At 39.6% G+C, this 26,592-nt stretch overlaps 1 protein-coding gene and 1 pseudogene across 4 annotated transcripts in view; one reads left to right on the top strand and one right to left on the bottom strand.

The window, feature by feature from the left end:
- LOC121707433 (E3 ubiquitin-protein ligase RNF123) overlaps nt 1-26,592 on the top strand; it is a 120,560-nt gene that overhangs the window by 15,084 nt on the left and 78,884 nt on the right. For all 4 annotated transcript variants that reach the window (XM_042089988.1, XM_042089987.1, XM_042089989.1 and 1 more), the window contains 21 exons: nt 776-890; nt 1,254-1,358; nt 2,358-2,483; nt 2,862-2,954; nt 5,976-6,049; nt 6,528-6,645; nt 6,994-7,093; nt 7,429-7,490; nt 7,724-7,795; nt 9,486-9,606; nt 10,806-10,907; nt 16,015-16,115; nt 16,763-16,955; nt 17,285-17,430; nt 20,035-20,118; nt 20,496-20,603; nt 20,943-21,120; nt 21,853-21,927; nt 22,431-22,518; nt 22,758-22,845; nt 23,719-23,803. In XM_042089988.1, coding sequence (XP_041945922.1) covers nt 776-890; nt 1,254-1,358; nt 2,358-2,483; nt 2,862-2,954; nt 5,976-6,049; nt 6,528-6,645; nt 6,994-7,093; nt 7,429-7,490; nt 7,724-7,795; nt 9,486-9,606; nt 10,806-10,907; nt 16,015-16,115; nt 16,763-16,955; nt 17,285-17,430; nt 20,035-20,118; nt 20,496-20,603; nt 20,943-21,120; nt 21,853-21,927; nt 22,431-22,518; nt 22,758-22,845; nt 23,719-23,803 — 2,234 coding nt within the window. The remainder of the gene's footprint in view (nt 1-775; nt 891-1,253; nt 1,359-2,357; nt 2,484-2,861; nt 2,955-5,975; nt 6,050-6,527; nt 6,646-6,993; nt 7,094-7,428; nt 7,491-7,723; nt 7,796-9,485; nt 9,607-10,805; nt 10,908-16,014; nt 16,116-16,762; nt 16,956-17,284; nt 17,431-20,034; nt 20,119-20,495; nt 20,604-20,942; nt 21,121-21,852; nt 21,928-22,430; nt 22,519-22,757; nt 22,846-23,718; nt 23,804-26,592) is intronic.
- Nucleotides 12,545-12,697, bottom strand: LOC121708130 (annotated as a pseudogene).

The raw sequence follows: 26,592 nt of genomic DNA, 5'->3' as shown, positions 1-26,592 counted from the left end.
ATAGCCGGCTGCTTGAAGCGGCCTACTGTGGGGTGTAGCAACATGCTATTTCACTGACATAAGCTTTGCAAATAAACTGAGGCATATTTGGTTACAATGACGGGGTTATCCATTTGTAAATTTGTCAGTAATGTTTTGAAATCAGCACTTCGCCAGCAAGCAGTACTTTGTGGGCAGTTGTAGGAAGGTTTGCTTGCTAGCATTTTTCAATAACTTTTACAAAATCTAAGCAAGAAAAGGCCAAACAAATAAGGTTAATATTTCAGCACGGCAGTATATGGACTTCGCCATTCTGACTACCGTTTTGGTGGTGAGCGACACAGACACAGGAGACGCAGAACAACCTCCAGTGTCGAGGCAATGGCATAGCCATTGCGTGGAGTAAACGCAGAATCATAAAACAGCATTTACTTATCGGGGGTTTGTCAATAATTGTTGGTGTTGAATTCAACAAAAATTCATATGAACATGTTTTTTTGTTTTGTTTTAAAGTGTCATGTGCCAAATGTTTAGACCGACTCAGTGTCATGGAAATTGGCATAGAAATATGTATGAATGCACTCAGGGTTCAAACCTAAAATGAATTTATTTGTCATTCATGCATGTTGTGGATGATTATACATGAGTCCTATGTGTTGGGATGAGCTGATTCACCTTGATGTTGGTCTAGTTTACTATGTTCAAGTAAGAACATACCCCTATGTGGTGCACACATGACTAATATCTGACTAATGTGGTGTTTTGAGACTGCTTCCTTAACAAGGCTAGTGTCCACATATCCTGTGGAGGGTTACAAACCACTGCAGGACCCTCCTGCTGCTGACCTCATTAAAGCCAATAGGCTGCTGGGTTACATCAAAACTGTGCTGTCCACTACCATTGATACCCAGGTACACCTTTCAGTGACCATAATTACATGACCATTGTAAACCACCGTACTACCGTAAAGAAAATGTATACACACATTTAGTTATCCACTACCATAGGCATAGATATCCTTGAGCACCTTACCCTAATGATTAACTTTTCTAAAGCTGTTTTGGTATTCCCATCTCTCATCATACTGTAACAATGGTGTAGTGAGAAGAATGGGTAGCATTTACGAGTAGCTTAATCGCATTGGAGCTACATTTGTCATAAGTAGTTTCTTATTTTTCTTTACAAGAATTAGTCTTTTATTCTGCACTGTGCATTTCTTCTTACTTTGGGTACAAACATCTGGCAGACTGCATTTTGTATATATTTTTATGCAGGAGGAGAGGCTTGTTGAAAAAGACAGCTCATTTTGGCAGCTTCAAGGAGAACCAACAGTTCTTGTCACCCTTGCCCACATTTTTAACTACTTTGCACCACTGATGGTACGTGAAACATGTCCGCACCATTTATTCCTAATCATCTAGCATTTTGCAGTGGATAGCCAGCATTTACTTTTATATTGGTTAATTTGCCAGTTGGGTCACCTAAAGTGACTTGTAACTAAAGTACAATGCGGGAAATAATTCTATTTACCTCAATCTCAGTCGGTATAGCATAGTGAGGCAGAAAGTATAGAAAACACTAGACTCTAAGGCTAGATGGATGAGCGGAGAGGGAATATTGAAGTGAGGTAAAATTCAGAATGAAAAATTCTCTTGAAAACAGCACAAGTCATTTATTATTTATTATCTTTCTATACTGAATTATCTACATATCTCACTACCTATACAGTCTCAAATGAGCCTATCCATGAGTAGTTGTAGAGAAGTGCATCACTCAGAAGCGTCACACTAGTCAGATGTTTCCCCTATAACCTTTTGCATGCTATGTAGCCCTGTTCATGCCCTTTGGCTAGCCTAGAAATCTAGACGCACCCTAGCGGCAGCAAATTACATTTGCTGCCAGGGCTGGTCTAGCAACTCTCCGTTGGCTTGTGAGCTCGAAAAATTAAACTTCGATCAGGCCAATCAAATCGTGTATAGAGTCGTTAGGTGGGCTTAACATAATGATTGATGGCATAGTTGCAACGGTTTGGCTTGAATTCCCTGCTACTTGAAAACAAATAAGATAATGTTGCTGTTGGCGAACAGTGTGACACGAGTTAAGCTTTTATTAGTCAACTAGCTCCGCTGGTGGGAAACGCATGGGACTAGCGCTGTCCTATTGCGTGTAGAGGGAATTTGAAAGACAACCGATTATCCCGCCCCTCGGACAGAGTACTGCGAACGGTGAGTGCCCAGACCCTACATTTTAATGTGGGTCTGGCTCGTCAGGCTACCCTTTGGCTGCATTCAGATTCAAATGCAAGAGAAGTCAGGGCAAGATATGGATTGACTAACTGTAACTTTCCTTTTGAAAATGTTTCCCTATTTTTTTTTCAGTGTAAGGTGTATCTAGTGGAGGATGTGTTGATGAACTTCCTGTTGGGCATCTTGGAGGGTGGGGGCTCAGTGGACGAACATCCTCTCATACAGCAGCTCCTGGACCTTTTTTGGCTGCTCATGGAGGTATTGCACTTGTATAATCACTCTGCTGTGCATTTTCAGTGATCATCAACCTTCTGATGTTGTTAAAAGATAAAAGATGTTGTTTCCCCATGGTCACAAAAATGTTATTTCTCTCACATTTTGTGACTACCAATGCTGTATCCATAGATTACTTCAGTGCATTGCATGATTTCCTATATGAATTGAAACCTTTGAGATGGATGCATGTTGATTTTATATTTTTGTTCAGTTTACATAACGGACAGCTTGAGCTGGTAGTTCTGAGTTTTTGTCTCTTTCACCATCAAAATTGTTTTGAGGATGTTCTAAAATTTTGCCCTGGCAAAGGCATACTTTTAAAAACAATAAAAGCCTGCATTTGTCTCATACCCATATCAGGACTATGAGGTGAATGAGTGCCTGAAACAACTGATGATGTCACTTCTTCGGGCCTATCGATTTTCTCCCATCATCCCTGACCTGGGGTTCCAGGTGAGGGGCTTTTCATTCTCAAAGAACTTGCTCTGAGTAGGAGGACTTAACAAAGTGAGTGTGTGCCTCTGACATAAAGAAAGCCAGAATGCATTTGGTGTGAAAAGTGAATTAAAGATTTAGGCTGCACTGTGCCCACTGTGGCCAGAGTCAGAACTAGGTTAATTACTAAAAGAGTTGGTTAAGCTGATCAATAGCAGTGTTGAGCAATACCTAGAAATGGAATGTGTCAGACGATATTACAGTAACCTTTACAATCCCTATATTGTTGCGCATCTGCTGCCGGTTGCACCAGTTGAAAGTTCCATCTTCTGGCCTGTGCAGCCTGATTTCTTTAGAAATAGTTTCAACCTAACACTACAACCTAACACAAGTTATGACTTGAAGGTAAAAGAAAGTAATCCACACACTATATAGCTCCATTGATAGTTTATTTTTTATTTTTCATGCAACGTTTCGAGCCCCTGTCTCTTCCACGGGCTACTCTGCTTTATTCTGATATTTTAAGTTACTCATTTTTTGTTTTCATGAGCTGTAAGCCATAATCATCAAGATTACATCAAAAAATGGCTTATTTCACGTTATATCTAATTAATCTAGAATATATGAAAGATCCACATTTTGAACTAAATTAGGGGGTAAAAATGAACTTTTCCACAATATTCTTAATTTTTTAAGACCCACCTGTATAAGTCGAGAAGAGTTACATACGTGACCAATTACACACATTTAATTCACTTGAACAGTGTTTGAATTATGTCATAACTTAGAATCAGCAACAATATACAAATTGTAAACACCTTACACCTAAACTTATGATCGACCTTCTATTCTACTTGTGTAACTGGCTGCTTCAAAGAATAATATGTAGCATTTCTTCTGCTCCTGAGGCAATTCAATTTACAAAAACATGGTTGTAGCTTTTCAGACCCCTTTTAAATACTGTATCCAACCAGGCTGTTAACGTTACTCTGTTAATCCATAGAAAAACATATGTGATTATTTAGTTGATATCTGATAATAGGCCTACTATTATAATATTCTATCCTCGTCAGGTGTTGCTATTAAGTGGAAAGACATGCAAAAAGAGATGAATGAACTCTGGATGAATTAACTGACAACAACGCAAGTTTTGATAATTGGTTTGTTTTATCTTGATTCATGTTGGTCATGCATTGAAATACTATATTAGGCTTCCATCAAGGTTCAAAATCCCTGTGCACAGCCCTTCTTCCTCCAGGTGCTGATGGTGTGCAGTATAACTATTGAAAAGTCAAAAAGTAGTATACATCGCACACTGGAGAGTATTTTGCTGACTTTGTGAACAACTAATAAAGTCAGCAAAATACTCTCCAGTATGCGATGTATACTACTTTTTGACACACATTGGCACACATTTTTGGCACACATTACGCACAACGTCGACCTTCCATGCAACGCGGCACCGAGCTCGGGCTATAAAAAGCTCACGTTACAAAGTCACAAACAGAGAACATTTGGTGGTGTTACAGGAAAGTATATTAACCAACGTCTTCGTAAAAAAACTTACCGATTGCCAACAGCCTCTGTAGCGTGCTGCACAAAATCCTTTGCAATAAGTTCCTGTCGTCATGCCATTTAAGTAGAGACACAGGCACACACAGGCTAACACGTAAACTCGGGTCAAATCAGGTCAGATCAGTTTGTGTTACAGATATGGAGCGCAGAAAGGTCATTTTTAATCACTAAATAAAAAAAATGGCATTTATTTCTGTAAGGCGCACACCACATATGTCTGTAAATTGCTCAGCCCCAGAGAATCCCTCCACCGTGGCAATGATATTGCCAGTTTCAGGACAATCTGCCCTACACACACATGAAATGCATGTAGAGCTATGAGCTTGCTGTGGTGAGATACATGTCAAAATCTAAGATTTTTTATAATACGCTTTTTATATTTTAATTCTTTCAAAATAAAATCAATGCTAGTACTAATACATGAAATGATGGCAGATCTGGATAGCCTAGCCGAAAATCAAACCAATATATAATAATGTGTGTGGCACTTACAATGACCAGAATAAATCCTTATGAATAAAGGTAGTGAAAATGCCCTAAAAACAGCTTAGGGTACTAAGGGTTAAAATATACATATTTAAAAAGTAGAATCCATGCAAAAATACTAAAAAAAACAATTATTTATTAAATATTTCAGGAAAATATAAGTTGTATGTGTTTATTAGTTCTAAAGTTAAATAAATTAGACACTAATGGCACAGTAAGTCTTTTTTTCTCAACTAAAAATGCTCTGCGCTGGTTAGGGGGTACTTGGCTGAAAAAAAAATTCACAGGGGTACATCACTGAAAAAAGTTTGAGAACCACTGTTCTATTCTAATATTCTCATGAACTTGAATTGTCAGTTTGGTTAGACAGGCTTATTTAGTCAATGATCGCCACACATGAAGTTAAGATTAGTTTGAATGATGACTTGACACTTCTCTGAACTCCAATTATCCATTCAACACATTACTTTCAATGACATAATACTGTTTTGGACATCCTGCCATGACATGTTAATGATAGGCTATTTGCAGCCAGTATTGCCAAGGTATTTTGGCTATAGCCTATCTTGCTTAGTTTTTCACATAGGACAGCAGAATGTCCCATTCTTATAATAAAGGGATGTTTGCAATTATTTGCCCATAGACAGATCAGAATTTAAATGTGATTGGTTTACTTAAATTCACCTCAAATCATAACCAGATTTAACTAAAGAAAGATGGTTTGTTTTAAAGTACTCTTCTTAAATCACTTGCTTTTCAGTAGACATTTATACAACAACCACATTCATTGGAGAGAGTGTGAAGTTTATGCAATGTGAAGGAGAGAGTGTGAAGTTTATGCAAAAACTGCAATGCCGTTTTTACCTGAAACCTGAATAAAAACATCATGTACATCAGATACAATTTTTTTAAATTGCCATGACCACATGATTGTATGTTAGCATTTAGTAGTAATTTCATTTTCTGTTGTTTTTTTAGATTCACTACTTGCGTTTGACTACAGCCATCCTACGTCACGAGAAGTCCAGGAAATATTTGCTCAATAATGTCTTGTATCCTTTTGGCTCAATAGTCCCGTTCCCACTGGAGGGATTTTTGCAGTTCCTAGAACATAATGTTCCTAGAACCCTTTTATTCTTGTGTTCCGACCGGACCAATTTGGGGATTATTAAGTTCTTCTGACCGCAGTCCTATAACTCTTTCAGCTCCTACCTATGGCCACTTTGCCAGAACGAATGTAAAAAAAACGGTTTTGGGGAGTAGTTAGTAGAACTGATTTAGAAGTGGACTGTTCCTATAATGTTCCTATACGTTCCTGTAACTACTTGGTGGGAAAGGGACTAATCACTCCAGCACTCCACAGTGGCTGTCTACACAACTTTTCTGCTGGTCCCTAATAAGAGCAGGCTCTCCACAAAGAGGAAAAAAACACTTTTTAAAATGCCTTTCTCTACATATAATTTAAGCACACTGCAGAAGACTTTATGCATGCTGATGTATTCTCGAGTATGTTTCCTTAGCCTGTGCCATATTCGACATGTTGCGCTCCGTCGTATTCTTCTATATTAAAACACCTCTGAGGGTGAAGGAGGCTGGCCTGGAGGAGCTCATCCCTACCACATGGTGGCCCACACGCTTTGACAAAGAGGTGAGGCCCTTTGAAATGTACAGCACAATCCATCCGTCACAGATCTCCAGTTGGGATTGCATTTGGTCAACCAATTGGAGATTTCCACATTTTCTTTAATTAAAGATAGATAGAATAAATAGAAGTATATGTAATTATATATTAATGTTAGCCTTAATGATAAACAGACAGATAAACAGATTCTTAGTTGGCCAATCTGTGGAGGCATGTAGGCCTACATATTGGGATACATGAAGCAGCTTAAGCAAATCTCAATCGAATGAGTGACCCTATCTCTGTTAACTGTAGTTAGGTGGATGATGTCAGATGAGTTTTCAGCAGTAAGTGTGTGTTGGTGTTTCTGTGCAGGGAAGAGATGACAATGAGGTGAAGGAGGAAAGTGCAGATGAGCGCCTCAGGAGAAGAGCGTATGAACGTGGCTGCCAGAGGCTCAAGAAGAGGATTGAGGGTGAGTATGCAGTGGGGGCCTAAGCAACTAGACGTGGACAAAATGGCTGAAGGCTAGACATTCCTACGTATGAAAGTACTGTACTGAAAATGAGACCTGTTCCACAGTTACATCTATGTTGTGTACAGCTGTACAGTAACAACATGTCTGCTATGGATAGCTATCTAACGATGAAACACCTGTTGCCAACAGCTAGTACTAGCAATAATGTTAGCACCAGCACTATACCAGTACATCACAATTAGTCGACAACTATTATGTCAAACTTTTAAACTAGTAAAAGTCGGTAGTGGTGAAAAACTTAGGTTGTACTCACTGGTTGTTTGTCTCCTTAGTGGTGGAGGAGCTGCAGGTGCAGATCCTGAGGCTCATGTTGAACAACAAGGACAAAGGAACGGTAGGTCCCACTCCCACACTCTTTTTAAAGACTGACCATACAGACTCAACACTCACCTTTTTACACATTCTTTAAAGACTGACCATAGAGACTCAACACCTACCTTTCAACCTTTTTTAAAATATTTTTTAAAGATCAACAGGCATCAACTCATATACTCATTCTGTATTTTTGTATGAATAGAAGTTCTCCATTCCTGGATTACTGTTAATTGATGCTACTTTTTTTTTTAGGGCCAGGCATCCAGATATATATTCTTGAACAAATTCCGGAAATTTCTTCAAGAGAATGCCAGCAACAGAGCGGTAATTTTGAATTATTGGTTAAACATTCATTTAAACCCTTAAAACCTTTTAAACCCTTAATATGTATACATTCTGCTGTTTATAGAATTAGCTATAAGTAAAATGGTGGCACCAAATTTAAACACAGTGGTTTATAACAGCAAATTCTGAAAGTAAAATTGCAGATTTGTATTTTTGTGGTGAAATCTCTCATGCAATTCATGCTGCAACTCCAAGAACTCCAAATGTTGCATGGAGGATCACAGGGCTCTAGACTAACTTGTTGAATTGGTTGCACTGGTGCGCCTAAGGTGCACCAAAATGTTTCATCGTGCCGCCTTTAATGCCATCTTTTTATCGCTCTCCATATGCATTCCGTGTCTGAGCTGTTGTCAGAGCATGGACCGGAAATGACTGTTTTGATTTCATTTGATTTGGGGGCCCCACCACCTTGACGCCATCAGTTATATTGAGTACTGTGTGATCATTAACATCAGTGGCGGTCCTAGTCTCTGCTTGCCCCTCCACACACACGGAAAATGATGGCTTGTCATATGTTTCTATTTCATATTTTGGAATTCATAAACTTTTTATATATTTAGCTAATAATTTATATTGTATGATCTGCATAATTACCATATTTTTTACGGACTATAAGTCGCTCCGGAGTATAAGTTGCATTAGTCAAAAAATACGTCATGAAGAAAAAAACAAAAAAGTCACACAAATATATGTATGTAAGTCGTATTTAGAAATTTATTTCACAAAATCCAAGACCAAGAACAGACAGACTATGTAACTGGACACATAGAGGCCAAAAAGATTGAGAATTCTACTGGGAATGTTAATGAAGAAGAAGGAGTGAATGGAAGCAAGCTGAGGTGAGCTGGGCGATAACGAAGGCGGCCAAGGAGGGCCCGACGGTAATTGTAAAGCTATTTATAAAAGATTCACTGAACAAAAATGTTGATGTGGTACATGAAAATTTAGCTAGAAATGTGGAGAATGCAATGCAGTCAAGCATAACGGGTGAGGTCCAGGCACAAGCCGGCAGGAGAGCAAATGCTCGGGAGGCCACCACTGTGAAAGAGCGAAAAAGATTAGCTTTCATTCTTACGGTTTTAGGCTAGAGGAAAATAGTCGTGCATATCCCAAGGATATATGGATGCAATTCTTTATGTTTAATATGTCATTTGATAAAATAAATGTTCAAAAAACTAAGTCAAAGAAAATCTTTCTGGGATCATAGAACAGATAATGTTTTTGGAATGTTAACTTCTATGATTTTGGTGAGCACTACACAAATGATAGACTTAACGTGTGAGCTAACGGCCTAGAAGGAACTCTCACGATTTTTTACCAACAGTTTGTGTAGCTTATTTTGGAAATGTCATTACCCCAACATTAGGCCTAAATGAACTAAATTCCATAGCCTAGGTAGGTTAGCAACACAAACTTGAGAGGTGCAAATCAACTTAACATTAGCCTAATATTACGGTATTTGTTACTGTGCAACCACAGCATCACTGAAACTATCAGCCATGTCTCGCTACTTATCACGACAGCTGCAGGTTAAAAGCTGCGTGTGTGTGTGAGGAACAAGGATCAAGTTGTGCCTTTTGTCATGGGTCTCTCTAAAATAATTTGTATGTGAAATGTCATGCACTTGATTAAAACCAGTCCCTCCACCCCCCCCCCCCATCTTTCTTAGAACCCGACGGTGTTATGTCCTCCTGAGTACATGGTGTGTTTTCTGCATCGTCTCATCACAGCTGTTCGAAGCTATTGGGATGAGGGGAAGAGGAAGAGTGTGGGGAGTATAAGCAGTGAGGGTAAGCCACAAGCTTTTGAGCCAAATCACAGTATGTCCTCCAGAAAGACACGTTAGTACTAATAGTCCGCTGGGCAGTATAGGAAAGTCCTGACAGGGCAAACAGGACCCCTGACACAGATAGGACACATTATAGGGCTGCTTTCCAAAACAAGAAAATAAACTTTACACAACATCTCTTTTTAAACAATTTTGTCAGTTTTGTGGCTTCTTCTGAGAAGAAAAATAGTTATGTTCCATAAGATCATCTCTCAATGCAAATCAAACCAGCTATTAGGCTAACTGAAATAAAACCATCCCAATCTCTAGGTATGTTGAAGGGTATGTGATGTAGGGTTATTTTAATTTAATATTTAATTAAGATCCATTTCCAAAATATGATTTTTTTTTTATTTCTCTTTTTAGTCAACTTAAGCATTGGGCTGAAGACTTTTTATAGGCACTGTATGTCAAATTTGACTGCTATTGAGTAAGCAAATGGAGTAACTGGAGTAGGGTGAATATTCAATATAACATGTGACATATAGACAAGCAAGTAGGTTATACAAATTATTGAGTGGACAAGCACATAATAGCCTCTCATAGTGAGCTTGGATCTCAAGTGATATGTTACATTGCTTGGAATGTGGCCATTTTTTGGTGGAAAAACAGACAAAAATCTAAATAAACTAGAAAGAAAAGACAATTTGACTTTAAACTATTAGTTGACTGTAGAACTGTGTTTGTAGAAAAGCATTGTGGGGCTGGTAGAGAATATGCCAATGGCCAAACCATAGCCGTGGGTATATCCTTACCAACCCCACTCTCACTTGTGCCATACAGCTTAAATGTCAGATGTTCAAACTATTCAAGTCAATGGAATGTTATGCAGCATTCTGATGAGTCATATTGTAATGCTTTTATAACAAAGTTGTCTGCACTTATTATTTTAACAAGGATTTCAACCAAACTCTGTTAATCTAAATGTTCATTCATGTCTGTTAGTGCTAAACAGAAAATCTATTTGTTAGTCCCATGACCTTATGTCATCCTGATGTTAATTCATTAATTTGTAAATTTAAAAGATTGACCGTTTATAGAAAATGTAATGGTTTTCTTATTTTGAGAAATTCTTGATTATTTCATTGATAATTTCTTGATAAATTCTTGCTCATCATTTTTTTTAATTTGATCTTGTTCTGTATTCATAACCTGCTGTAGAGGCCTATGTCCCACCTCAACTTTTCTACAATGGAAAAGTGGACTACTTCGACTTGCAGAGGCTAGGAGGGCTCCTCTCTCATCTGAAGAAGACTCTGAAAGGTGTGTAAATGGCCCTCTGAACCTCATGAAAGATTTTAGCCTAACTGTCTCTTCAAAGACAATTTACAGTCATTCAGGATAAGAGATTAGGCTTCTCACACATATTAGCATACATTTCCATGTGGTGCTCCTGAACATGTTGAAATGTTTTTTGACACTTCTTTCCAGATGTACTACAGAGTGAGGTGAAAGGATTTTGTGAATATTGCACATAATCTGGTACAGCCATGACTAATGCTATTGTTTGGATGTCCACTAGAGGGAGAAAGACATCTGTGAGATTTTTACTATAAGCTCTACACAAGAAGCAATTACCTTCAAACGTTTCCCATTAAGAATATCAAAAGGCAGGCAGGCACTTTTAAGCACAATGGACATCTGAATGACCATGTTCCAAATCCCAATGACTTTGTGGGTGAACTGTAGGACTTTTTTTGTATATAATTTCTGCTGGTAGCACGGTTTACTGAGCTTACTGACATGTTTACTGAGAATTGTTTTTGCCATCAATAACTATAGCAAGCTTAGATCTGAAAATTAAAACAATTTGTCAAAACAAAATCAGAGAGGAAGTATTTCTTCACAATTAAAGTGGTGTAGATTGAAACATTTGTGAGCAGTACACTGCATGCGGAAGTGGGCTGAGTAGTTGGAGGATGATTAGTGCCCTCGTAAAGATGTCAGCATTGACAGGAATGAAATGGATTCTGCTAGAGCACCAGCAAGTGCAAATGCAGATGGGTATCGATCCCTCTCAAGGTAGTTTTGCTCTGTGAGACAGTAATAACAGCAGCCACAATTGAAACAGCAAGAGCAGTGAAGCCCTGTGTGTCAGCCTTGAGTGATGGGAAAGAGGGAGGGAAGAGGCATCACCTGAAATGTGTGTGTGTGTGTGTGTGTGGCTTTTGTTGTGTGCCTGATGTGATATTTGTCTAGCCAATGGGAAGTCTGCATTCTAAAATGGAGGGGTGGATGTGGCAGTCTAGGGGTATGTGTGTAGCTGTTGCCAATAGTATGTGTGTAGCTGTAGCCAATAGCAGTGTTGGTGGCAGGCAGCTAGAAGCTAGTGCCATGAAGTGTGCATATAGCAGGTTTGAGGGTGTTGTGTCAAACTTGAGTTACAACTCAATTTCTGTGTCAGTGGTTGTTACGTGGTGTCACATTCTGATAAATCACACCCTCTCATAACACATCTCTGTTCCCTTCCTCACTGTCATTCTCACTGTTTTTTTCTCTCTCTTTCCTGCAGTCTTATATATTGAACTTCTGTCTCCCTTTTAATAGGATTTTTGTGTGTGTGAATGATTCTTCCCTGTGCCCACATGTTCAAGCAAGCAAGGGGAGACTGTATGTGTCCTAAATTATAGCCTATATTTTCCACCATTGTTTTCCTGGCCGAGTCAGTGCCTGCCCTTTGTATATAAGTATAATTATATATACTCTTTTGATTCCATGAGGGAAATTTGGTCTCTGCATTTATCCCAATCTGTGAATTAGTGAAACACACTCAGCACACAGTGAACACACAGTGAGGTGAAGCACACACTAATCCCGGCGCAGTGAGCTGCCTGCAACCACAGCGGCGCTCGGGGAGCAGTGAGTGGTTAGGTGCCTTGCTCAAGGGCACTTCAGCCGTGCCTACTGATCGGGGTTCGAACCAGCAACCCTCCGGTTACAAGTCCGAAACGCTAACCAATAGGCCACGGCTGCCCAAATTTTTTTTTTTCAACTAGCAATAATCGCGCCTCGGATAAACCTCATAGGCTACGATACCGCCACTGCGCAGAGATTGTTGGTTCCCATGTGCTTCTTCCTTGCAGACCACCACTGATCTTTCTCATTCTGAAGCTGGTCAGAAAGAAAATGTCAGGAAGGATGGCATAAACTTGCTTTGTTGTGAATGCTGTGTGTGGCATGCTTTTCATGACTGCTATGTGTCATGTGACCAAGGAGTATTCCAAAAGACTATCCCTGTATTGGAGCTGTGTGAGGACCCCTGTGAGTTTGGCACTCATCATGTACGTTGGGGCAGCTGTGGCCTACTGGTTAGCACTTCAGACCTGTAACCGGAGGGTTGCCGGTTTGAATCCCGACCAGTAGGCACGGCTGAAGTGCCCTTGAGCAAGGCACCTAACCCCACTGCTCCCCGAGCGCCGCTGTTGATGCAGGCAGCTCACTGCGCCGGGATTAGTGTGTGCTTCACCTCACTGTGTGTACGCTGTGTGCTGTGTGTGTTTCACTAATTCATGGATTGGGATAAATGCAGAGACCAAATTTCCCTCACGGGATCAAAAGAGTATATATACTTATACTTATACTATACATGTGTTGAGGATGTCCTCTGTCAGAAGAAATTGATATAGTGCAGACTTTTCAGTTTTTGAAACCCAATGATTGCTGGCTCGTGTGACCTTGGCTGTGTGAGTGGTAAATACAATTAAGAAGAGGCAGTGTCCTTTATACAACTCAGGTGAAACCAAACAGGATGGCATGTTTAAGGTGCCTGATTAGTAGTTACCTGATTACCCCTTCACATGGCAGATGTTTGAATCATATGTATTAAATAATCAGCCATCGACCAGTAGACCAAAACTTGTATTTCATTAATGACAAAGGCATTAAGTCTAGATACTGGTCTTGCCTACAATGGAATTGTCTCTGCGAGACACTCTGGCAAGGAGCAATGATGCATGTTACTTTTACCCCTTGTATCCCGTGGAACCAATCAAATCGTATCGCTCTGATTTCTACAATGGTTTAGTAGTTAGTCTATGAGTGTTGTGCTATGATGGGACAATTTTTGATATAAATAGAGCTATGGAGTTGTGCAGGCACTTTTGCTTGCTGTGAACTCTTTAGGATTTACATGAAAGCATCCTAAGATCTTGTTGTTTAGGTGGTATTGGACCAATGTACCTTTTTTAGTGTGATCCGAAATGGCCTGTAACAACCAGTGTCATGAAAATGAGCTAGATGATGGATTGGTTGATTGGTGTCTGAATGAATCTTTAATCTCTCCCTGCTTCAGTATGTTATCCCTGCATGTTTCAAGAGGTCCACCTTCATTCCACTCCCTAAGAAATCAACAGTGAGCTGCCTTAACGATAACCGCCTTGTTATGAAGTGTTTTGAACGGTTAGTTAAAGATCATATTACATCCTCCCTGTCTCCTACATTAGAGTTTGCCTATAAGCCAAATAGGTCCATAAACAATGCAATACAATGGATTTGCTTTGAACACTGCTCTCTGACACCTAGATAATAAAAACACCTTTGTACGGATGCTCTTCATTGACTACAGCTCCGCTTTTAACACCATAGTTCCATCCAAGCTGATCATGAAATTGAGAGACCTGAACATCAGCTCCTCTCTGTGCAGTTGGATCCTTGACTTCCTGACTGACAGGACACAGGCGGTACGGCTGGGTAACATCATCTCCTCCACTCTAACACTCAGCACTGGTGCACCGCAGGGATGTGTGTTAAGCCCCCTGCTGTACTCGTTGTACACTCATGACTGTATGGCAACTCACACCTCAAACACCATCATTAAGTTTGCTTATGTGGCAACCCTGATATCTTGGTGTTAGGATGTTCAACATCAGCAAAACCAAGGAGCTGATAGTGGACTACAGGAGACTGCGGGAAGAGGAGCCAATCTACACCCATCTACATTGGGGGCACAGCAGTGGTGGAGAGAGTCAGCTGCTACAGATTCCTTGGAACTTACATCTAGAGATGCACTGATATGAAATTTTAGGGGTGCCAATATTTATTGGTTTGTTGTGGCCGATACCGATGCGATAACCAATAATATTATTCTTGAAAAAAAAGTGAATTGGGGGCGGCATTTAATAAGCATGGTTTAATTGCAGTAATTTTACCTACCAGCAATGATGGACAGAACTCATAATAGTCCTCAATGGTACAGTCAACAAAATAGCTGTAGCCTAGGCCTATGTGTGGCTCCTTTAAGGGAACCTGACGTCAGTGAGTTGCGAGTGAGTGGCCAGTGACAGTGTGTGAATCGTTATCTATGGAGTAAACGCTCAACACAGATTAACGGCCACAAGCTGGGGAAAAGCTAGTGACCGACGACCAAATCAGAGTTTTTGAGGGAAACTTATGTTTAGTTTAAACTGCGGGTAACTGAATAAAGCGGCAACTCCTCGGATTGTATCTTGTGTCCGTCTACTCTGTTGCGCACAACCTGCTGCAGCAGAAATGAAAGGGGTTAGCCCCGAAGGTTTTAATAACTTGTAATGATGACCTGTCTGGAACTGAAGCAGGAATGGTTAACATATGTTTCTGTAATTATACAAAACCCAAGCTAACAACATGCAAATATAATACTAAAATACAATAGAACTACTTATCTACTCGTCCCACCGAAGAGTTTGTTTGTTTGTTTCCCCAGGTTAGTGATGTAAAGTGCAAACACACAAGCAGGTGCCGCTTGTGTGTTTGCACTTTACATCACTAGAGTTGTCTGCTTAGGTTAAACGGAGGATCATTCACGAGGCAGCACTGATTCAACCACAGATCTTGTTAGACTGGTGAAATACATCCACATACAGTAGCTGACATTATTTTGAGGAAGAAATATAGCCAAGTAGCTCAGTGTAGCCAGACGGGCCTTATGTATGCCTAGTTGGGAAATTGGGGCTTTCAAAAATATCGGCGCAAATTATCGGCCAGAATTCTGTTACCGGAACAATAATAATATTTTCATTTTTTCACTTATCGCCCAATAATGTATTGGCTATCGATATATCGTGCATCCCTACTAACATCAGCAAGGATCTGAGCTGGTCACGCCATATAGGCATGGTCACAAGGTCAACAAAACTTCTTGTGACTCATAACTACTCTTCTTTCTTTGGCGGCTCTGGAAGTTTGGCATTGACGGTGAAATACTGACCAACTTCTAAGAGTATGCAGACCTGTACTGTCATTCTCTTCACCTCATATCTAATCAACCTATTTTTCTCTCTATCTCTCTTGCCACTTGACCCCCCCCCCCCCCCCCCCCCCCACACACACACTACTACTTGAACTTGAATGTTATCTCAATATCTAATCTCCATGACTTACTCCTCTTCCTCAGATGACCTGGCCTCCAAGGCAAACATCATCATAGACCCATCTGAGATTTTGCCTTCATCTATGGATGACCTAGATGAGGATGAGGAGAGTGGAGCAGCCCAGGTGAGGGCTCAGCTTCATTGAGATGCTGCTTAAAGGAACTGTGAACCCCACTACTTCAACAAAACCAGCACCTTTCACAGACACAGTTCACAGTGTCAGCCTGAAGAATCTAATTTTATTTTATTGAATTACGATGATATAAAGTGCGTTGAGAGTACCTTAATGGTCCACTCATAGCGGTTAAGTGTGGAATGCTGGACAGTTTTTGATCTTAGTCTTGGCTATATAACGGGAGGGGAGGGACCATTTTCAAACTTGTGATAATCTTTGTTGAGGAGGCTGGAGCAGCAGCATGAAACACACATGTACAAGCAAGTTATAACATACAGTAAACTGCTCAGGTTTTGACAAAGTACGACCGTGTAATGGTCAAATAGAGGACACCAGTAGCATCATGTTTAAATGTTGCAATCATCATTTCTGTTAAGTGCAGTTGGTGTTTAATTTGAGACGACACTACCCTTTTGAAATTCACAGACTATGCAAGTGAGCACACAATGCACACAGCGCACTGCATTAAAGTATACTGACAAAAGTACACCAATTGAGAACTTGATTTAAGTAAGTGGGATTAAGTAGAGATAACTAAAGATAAATTAGTTAAACTCTAAACAGTTCATTCTTACTGCTACCGTCTCCTTACCTAGAGGCCACTTGGAGCAGCGGCGACCGGAGGTGCCCCTGTGCGGCCCAGCTGGCTGAGCTCCCCCACTCTGGGCCGTGCCAACCGCTTTTTAAGCACAGCTGCTGTCAGCCTCATGACCCCACGTCGACCCCTTGCTCCACCTGAGAAGGTTAAGGTTCGCACGTTAGCTGTGGAACAACGCACTGAGGAAGACAGTGAGTGTTTTCTATACATTTGCTTCTGTTATTATTTATTTATTTTTAGACATCAGTATACGTGTGTGTGTGTGTTACATAGGTGTAGTTGAATGTGTGTTGCTGGATTTTAAGAGATAATTTTAAAGAAATGTAAATAAATCTGTAGTTTAGTATTCCTTAATTTGAATGTAAGAAAACCTACAGGATACCTGGTTTCAGCTTTTGTGGTTTCACCATGATGATTCATTGCATGGGAATAACCGCCCCACCCCCTACACTCCTCATTCCCCCGACCCCCCCCCCCCCCCCCTCCTCCGACCCCCCACACACACCACCACCTCCACCAGTTGAGGGAAACCATGGCAACGATGGTTTGTTGCTGGGGCGACCATTGGAAGAGCCGGATCAGCCAATCACAGAGAAGTCGCTTCTGGAGATCTTGGATGGGATTGTGATGATGTACAATTTAAGTGTCCATCAACAGCTGGGCAAGGTAAGTGGAATGGCATTTAGGCCATGCAAGTGTCCTGTTGTTTCCTTTAAGAAGAGAAAAGGCTAGAGAGAGGGAGATGGGAAAACATTGAGCAGAGGGAAGGTGTCTGTGGCCTGTTTGTTTTGCCACTCCTAACCAGAGCTGTTGGCTTTTTGTTTCCTCTGTTTTTATGTGTATTTTATGTGCATTATTACCTTATCACAAAACTAAGTTAGTATCGATGTGATATCAGTGGGTCTAGGAGATGGGAATCAGTTTCTTACATCTAAAGAAAACAATCTGCAAAATGTCTATAGAATGTTTACTTAAGCACCTGCTATGCCATATGCAGATATAATACTGTATATCTAGCACATCCCTCTTGAGACAGCTTCTTTATCTCCATATAGACAAAATCTCCCTTTCTGATTATCCAAAGCAATTTTTTGGATGGATGGATGGATTATATTTCCCATAAAGACACTGCATCATGCAAGGTCTACACAGATCTCATGCTGTTTAGGATGTCTGATTGCAGGCATGGTGGAGCAGCAGTAGTGTCGCTGCCTGCCAATCAGTCGCCGGGGTTCTATTCCCAAACCTGCCGGTACCAATTCAGCAGTCACTTTACTTTAAAAGCCTTAATGCATCTTTAAGGCCTAAACATGTCTTAGTTGTAAGTAGGCAAGCAATGCATTTGATCTGGAGCAGAATGACCAAGTGTATCTATTTACTTATCCCAAAGCAATGACCATTTTCACATTTACTAGCAAATATGTCTGCTATGGCAAAGCCAACTGTGTTCAATACTTTTTCCCCAATAATTAGGCTATGTTACACTCTAAAAAAGCAAACATTGTACCAACAAGACAACATATAATTCTTTGCAAATTGTGAGTTAGCTTTTCAGCCACAGTAAAAGGCATTTCTACATACCATGAACTTAATAGTTCTAAAACTTTTATTGGCCTGACTTTTGCACTAGTATTTTATTGACTGTCTATGCACAATTTAAACCAAATTTTGCTGCTCTTATTTTTTTCATTATTATATGTGCCCTCTTATTTACTTACTTTTTTTGTTTACTTGAATGTTATGTTTGTCTGTGGACTTAAATTGGTAAAATATGTCTTGTCTTCACCGTGGGATAGAGAGAAACGTAATTTCGATCTCTTTGTATGTCTGGAACATGTGAAGAAATTGACAATAAAGCTGACTTTGACTTTGACTTTGAATAGCCATCAATATAAGCCCATGTATCGAATTGAATCTAACAATATTTTGTTCACTCTAAACCGAACATTTGGTTAGTGGAAGGAATTTTGCATTAATGTTGTCTTGAAAAATTATTGCTTGTTCACAAGTTATTGAGCAGTTAGCATTATATTTTCCATGTGTCTGATGGTTAGACATGTCATTCTCAGGGAGTGCAGACCTTTCCAAGGCCACATGTAGCTATTTGCAACAAATCTGAAAGTAGACCTAGCAAAATATTTTGACCTGCTCAGTGATAGGTGTTTAATTTGTTTGTTTTCTGTTTAGCTTATAGATCATAATTCTTGATAATTAGCATGCAAACAAGTGAGACTAGGCTTCTAGACTGACATAGCGCACCTATTGCTGAGACCCGCCCCTTTAGTTGGAATATGTAATCATTGCAGCCTCCGTAGTCACGAGAAGAGCAGACAGACACCAACATAACATGAGGGATAGATGTATTTCTTCACAAAAGAAATATCAAATAATAATGGATTGAAAAGAGGTAATAATAGACCAGACATGCTAGAATAGAGACCAGAAAATGGACATCCACAGTCCCTTTCTATCAACACCGATGATTTTCATAGATAAGGATTAGGCTTTAAAACAGATTGTCTGTGACATTTATGTTGTTTGGTCTGTTTTTGGCTGCAGACACGAAGGCCAGCGTGAGCAATGTTTTTTCCCTGGTTTCTGTATTCTTACAGAACTTGGTAATGGCAATAATATTGTCCTCTGCTTCACAGAGTGGCACCCTTAAAACCACAGTTCATTTTCACATATTTCACAGCACAGGTATGATTCAAAGGTATGAATGGTTGACAGATATGATTCACAGGTGGGTCATTCCACGTCAATTCAACCAGGGCCCACGCACTTAGGTCTCAAAAAATTCTGAAAAAATTACCAGGTGTACCTATCTTATCCAGGAGACACACTGTAAAATTACTCTTATGTAAAATCAATACTTTCCAAGATACAGACAGTTTTACAGGGGGAGGGGGGTGTCGATTTTGGTCGGCCTCTTTTTTTTGTCAAAATTACCAAATTAAGATATCAACCGAAGCATGCTCAAATGACGTGATGGAGGAGGCAGTGTTGCTCATCTGTCCATCATCATACAAAGCCAAATTTGATTGGTCTAAACAGCTCTGGTTTGGGCATAGTTGCTCCACAACGGAACCAATCCGAACATCCTGAGCTCAAATGTTGTGGGCAGGGCTAAGTTCGGCTGGTTTTCCGGGCTATAGACCTCGTAAAACCTGCAGTAAAACTAACTTCTGTAGAAAACCAGTTAATGGTCTGTTTCTCCTTGCTATGGTTCTTGGTCAGTAATGTTCTTATGCTTGTTTTTGTGGTCCTCAGATGGTAGTTGTTGCTGATGATGTACATGAATATGCTGTGGCCCTTAAAGACACAGAGGAGAAAATAGCCAGATGTCCCAACAGGGTAAGCACTCTTCTGCTTCACTCCAACCGCAGCTTGTAAACCAGTACATTCATACACTTTATGCACTATTATTGTAGAGTAAAGATGGTAGGGACAGTGAAACTAATTGGGCCAATTGTAGGTGTCGTCCTGTATTGTCCTACTTAAAACGATCAAATATTTAATACCACCTCAGTTGATATATACCATCATTGTTTTGAACGATACCAAGTATGTTGCATTTTACATACACACATATATAAGCTTACATATATACATACAGTATATACATGACATGCTATATAAAGTTATTTTATTGCTATTCCTTCTCACCAGTGTACAATACTACTACTGATCATTAGTATTACAAGATTTCATAGTGTACCTTACATTTGCAGAGAGGAGACATAATGGATGAGCTTCTGAAGAGTCAGAAGGTTTTTGCAGAGAAATTAAACCACCTGAGTCGAAGGCTGGCCTGGATCAATGCCACCATATATTCTAAGGTAGAACAATACAATTGTACTGTTGCCAGCATTTTAGATGTACAGTACCTTCATGTTATTAACCACAATCAAATGTGACCGTAAGTAGTAGTAAGATAAGCTCTGGATACCCTGGTATCAGATCTGAAAAGCCCATTTTTATGGGATCTGATTCAATGGTAGCCATCCTTGACAGTATTTCTATGGGGTCATAAAAAGTTGGTATTGTCATTTTGTCGAGAGTCCTTTTCTCCACCACTGACATAAAGAGATCAAGCTAATATCTCTGTTACATCATAAGACCATGATAAGTACCTACACTCCTAGTATTGTGCTCTAAAGTATATGTGTGTGTTACAGGAGAAAATGTTGGATGTGTACTGGCTGCTGCGAGTGTGTATTCGCACAATTGAGCATTCTGACAACACTGGTTCTCTGTTTGCCTTCACCCCCGAGTTCTACCTCAATGTGGCCATGAACAGCTACAGTGCCCTCAAAAACTACTTTAGCCCAGCCAACAGCATGGACGAGCTGCCAGGTCAGTTCCCCCTTTCTATCTCCTTTTCTCTGTCTCTTTGTCTGTTCCATCTTCATTCTTGTAGTTTATGGGAAATATCATGATAATATATTACTTATTACGGCCTTAGTGAACTCTGAGTCGGGGTCACATATTTGAATAATGTTGAGAACATGAATTTGAGTTTACTTTGTGTTCTCCCAAAACATTAATGTGTAAAATCATTCAACCCATTTTCAATATTAACCGTATAAATTATTTAGCGTTCATTACATTTCATTAAGCCTTTGGCTGCTCAACAGAACGAAAAAAGGAATGGTCTAAGACACCAGTGGAGAGGTGTTATGAGCGCTTAACAAAATAGTTTATTGGTGTGTATGAAGTATTAAGTTTGCTAGAATACTATCTTTTGGGGGTTGATTCATTTTGCACATGGCTATTTTGTGACAGAATCAAATGGCTGGTACAGTATATTGTGCTGATATACTGAGGAAGTGCAAATTATTGTATGTGTTTATGTATCTTATACTCCACAGAGTTAATGTAGCTGGCTTGATTTAGGATATGCCTAAATTCTGATATTAAATGTCTAAAAGCAATGTCTAAATTGTTATTACCATGAGTTGTTGTAAATGAATAGAACACTGCTTGGAAAAAACAGTGTGGTTTAGGTAAATATGGAAAACCTGAGGATCAGTTCGTTTTGCAGAACAGGTGATGATTATTTTGCCTGATGTTTGGTTTCTTTTACAGGCTATGAGGACACACTCACTCAGCTTGCTGCTATTCTTGCTAAACACTTTGCAGATCCACGCATAGTGGGGACAGGTAAGAATGTCCTGTATGGTTATAGCGTGGCATCATGCTTGATGACATGTTTCCTCGAGGACATTTACCATACAGTATTTCTGAGCCATTTGACTTACAGCAGGCAATTGGAATGTGGGCAAGATTATAAATGATGGCTGCAATGAAAGTAGAGCAATTAGCCACCTGCTGTGAGATTTCAAAATTCCGTAGCCAGTATCAGTACAAGAGCCCAGTATGATTCAGTCAGATAGAATTGAGGAATTTATAGAGCACAGGCCTAAATTAGTTTGTTATTGTGTGCTGGGCCTCTGCTTTTGATATTTATGGATTAACCTGCAAAAATTAGTTACACTCTTCATCAGTCTGTCCTGGTAAATATCTTGTCTGTTCAGGCAATCTGTAGGGATTTTTTAAGACCTTTCTAGGTGTCTGTGGCCAAACAGGTATATAAAAACTGAAAGACTGTTCAAGAATGCCATTGCTTACTAGTCAAACATATTTGTTGTTTTTTTCCTCTCCAGACATCAAAGACTCTCTCATGCAGGCTCTTGCCAGCTATGTGTGCTACCCCCAATCCCTCAGGGCTGTGGAACGAATCCCAGAGGATCAGTGAGTTTTAACAGCAAGGCTCTTTTGCACTACGACTAGAACTGTGGAGAAAAGGGTGGCTACAGTCTCATCAAGTACCTTGTAACTGTTGTGGCTATAAGCCAGTTAACTCACTTTTGTGCTCAGTGATCATGGAGTAAATAGGACCTGGAGCAAATACATTTAGACTAGGTACATTTGAGTGTTTACCTGATACATATTTTGTAAGCAGTGTGTGTGTGTGTGTGTGTTCCCCACAGACGTGTGGCGATGATGAGGAATCTGCTGGCTCCTTATGAGCAGAGGCCCTGGGCTCAGACAAATTGGATCCTTGTGCGTTTTTGGAAGGTAAGATTTTCTTTGTCTTCCTTTCTTTTCTTGCTTTACTCTTTCTCCTGCTGCCTTCGTTTGTGGTCTCCATTCATTCTCATTTGCTCTCATTATGCCGCCATTGCAGCACAAGCACAACACACTCTTGGTTCTGTCACTCTTTCTTTTTTTTCTTTTTTTTCACTAATTTTTGGTTGACAGCCAATATACAATGTTTGTATAATATAATATACAATATACACATATACCACACACAAAAATAACACACACACACACAGATACATGCACAGACACACACACTGGCACACATTGTAAATATCTAGACATACCGCATAGCAGTGGGTAAAATAACCACTGCATAACGTCAGAAGTATACTTGAGGAATGCGGATCCAGGCATGTATTTTGCAGTCACCACAGTAGATAGGTAGTGCACACAAGTGTCTACAGAAACAATATTTTCATGGTGTATGATAGTTAGCAGGGTTTCCCTTTGAAGTTGAAGTGTATTGGGCATCTGAGTGATAGGAGGCCATTAAGCTACCTACTATGGGTAGTTAGCCTGCCAACGCATGCTAATATGCTAACCTAGTCGGCTGAATGGGACCTCGTAAACCACCTAAGTTGTATTTTTTGGTTGTAATAACAGGGTTATCACATAAGGCTACAGAGATGTCCCTCTATGGAGTTTTTCTTCCCTCAACTAGTGATTTGTTGGTCACTTGTATTGCACGCACACAGTGTGCAGATTGTATTGCCATAATAATGAACAAGAATTCAATGAACCATGCTTTGTGGGTGTGGTAGCTGCACTTTGATTGGAAGAGCATGTAAGTTGATATTGGACGTAAGAGACAAAGGACATAAGTAATGTGTTTTTCCCCTTGCTCAGGGTTGTGGGTTTGGCTACAGGTATACCCGGTTGCCTCATCTACTTAAAACCAAACCCGAGGATGCCACCCTACCCAGCCTTCAGAGTAAGTAGACCACCTTACACACACAGCTATACCTACTCCATTAAACAAATACAGTAAATGCAGACATAAATTGTGAGATGTAGCCTACAAATGAATAGATGAATGTACAGTTTGGTCATGAAACTAGTTATCAATACGTTCAAGTATGTATTTCTTAATTCTTTTTCTTCATTTATTTATTTCTGTCTTTCTATTTATTTACGTAGGCTATGTATTTCCACATTGCTTGATTTATCTATTTTTCCATTTCCACAGTGCTTCATATATGTAGGTTATTTATGTAGCCGGGGCTATTTCTACATGGTTTCATTCATTTAATTATGTATTTCCACATTGTTTAGTTTATTTACTGTAAATATTTACTGTACTTAAATGAGGTAGCAATTAGGTAATTGCGAAAATGAATTAGGCTTACCAGTTTGACCAATCTGTAGATACATTTATTGTATCTACAGATTGGCTATAAATAGAAACCCAGCCATAATTTTGAGGATTTAGGTATGCACGTGTGTTTCAGGCATAATGCAAGCACTAATCTCTGACTGAAAGTGCACAGAACTTGTGCATTTGAGAGCGCTCTCTTGCGGCTGTAGACGATAATGTTTCTTGTAGGGTTCATGTCGGTTAATATGAATTAACATTTAAAAACATGTTCAATTATATATTTTTTCATATATAAGTCGCACCTGACTATAAGTCGCAGGACCAGCCAAACTATGAAAAAAGTGTGACTTATAGTCCGGAAAATACGGTAAACCTCACCCAATGTGGACTGGACAAATCCCGAATTTGTTTAAACTATTTGCCAGTGACCATGCGTTTTAGATCGCCAAAATATAGCCCATTATGCACATGGGAGAATATGTCTCTGATAGAATTGGGTAGATCCAATCAATGGCATTGCCAAGCAAGAGATTCCAATATTAGGGGATTGTAATATTTCCACAGGTTCAGGACTGTTTGCCAGGAGGGCTTTTTTGAAAGGAATAAGCAGTTTCATCTGTTGTTCAAAACAATTACTGTTGACACATAATTGAAGCTGGCCACATCCCCTCTGGCTGACTGTTATATTGTTAATCAGGGTATGTTGTGTTATTTCTTATGACCGCCGCTGCAGCACAAAAAAACAAACAAAAGGTTTATGTTTATTTTCAACCTGGTATGATAGTAAGTTTTAGGAATATGGGCATATAAATGTATGTCCATAGATATAATTTCACCTCTCAGGGTCATTCCAGAGGGAGAACAAAGAGCAGTGACCATTTTCTTACATGAATGGGAACTGTGAAGGTGAAATCAAAAATCAGGACCAATGGTGACATGAATTTGTAAATAAATCAGAATTGGGCAGGGAGTGTTTGTAATTGGCACAGGTATATTACACTACGCCTATATCCAAGTGCACACCACAGTGTAATGATGTTTTAATTAATACAATTAAGAATAACAACAACCTGCCTGGACTGAGGTAGCCGTTGTTGCTGAGTTTGCACCATCAGACAAGAGTCCTAAATCTTAAATGTTCATGTCTTTATTTGGATAACATAAGGATCACAAAAAAACATAATTTGAAATAACAGTGGACTATTTCTGCTTCCTTTTTGTGGTGTCATTCTATTTTTCTCATTCTCTCTGCTTGTTTTAGACCACAAAGAATTCAACCTTTGTGTGTGTGAGTGCATATAATAAGAACTGTCAGAACCAAAGAACTAAACTATCATGACTGACAGTGGCATGAGAGATGGATATTTATAGTATCCTAGCAAAGTAATGCTATAAGTGGACACAATCAAACAGTCTCAGGCTGGAGGTTCAACACTGTTTTCAGTCTCTTTCAAACACTGCATTTTTCTTGTATGGCATTTTTAAAGCATATATTTCCCCCAGTGCCCCAGTGCTTCTAGCAATTCTTGACTTTATCATGAATATGATCTGCCAGAAATAGCAGTGGTTTAGACTATTGTCTACAAAGCAGAGTTTCTGGCCCCTACTTTGAGAATGAATAGCAGGTGGACATCTTCCAAATGCAGATAATCTGCAAGGATGGGAATCCAGACTGAATAAGATTTGTATTGTATACCTCTGCTTTTTCATTCTTGTCAAAACAATGATTTTTAACTCTATTTATTTATGGTACAATATTGGCACTTCACTAAATACCCATACATTGAACTGTTAAAGGAATTATCCGGAGTAAAATGCACTTTAGATCAATTTACGGATGATTGGGAGTACATATACGTTTAGTTGACATCCAAATCATGACATTCGGATGTGTTTTGAGAAAGTTCGATGTTACCGTTTTTAGTCAAAACTCGTTAGCCTGGAAGTGACACAGGCATATAATTTCGCCGCTACAAAACGCTATTTTTATACCTCTTCTACAGTTCCAAACAACATTACACTTACGTGGTAGTGAGTAGAGGGTCCCTAAAGTCAAACCGAAGTTACCCGAGGTCTGTGGTCGGATAGGTTATGTGGTCGGATAGAAAGTCCAGAATGAATTTCATCAAGCCAGTACCTTTCCGGAAATGTTGCCATCTTTGCTGCCATCTTCAGGGGAAAGTCCGTAGGAGTCCGATTGCTGAGTGTGGAGTAACACGCTCTGGAAATTCACAATTTCGTTGTCGTTTTTTTTTTTTAAAAAACATAGTCCAGTATTTCTTTCGAAATTGAAATGAAGTTGTATGGACTGGACTATGTTTTTTTTTTTTTTTTTAAAACGGCGACGAAATTGTGAATTTCCAGAGCGTGTTAAAACTTTACAGGCAACACTTCATATTTCATCA

Source organism: Alosa sapidissima, chromosome 4, assembly GCF_018492685.1.
Source record: "Alosa sapidissima isolate fAloSap1 chromosome 4, fAloSap1.pri, whole genome shotgun sequence".
In the NCBI taxonomy this organism is placed as follows: Eukaryota; Metazoa; Chordata; class Actinopteri; order Clupeiformes; family Clupeidae; genus Alosa; species Alosa sapidissima.
This window is presented reverse-complemented; position numbering and strand designations above follow the sequence as displayed.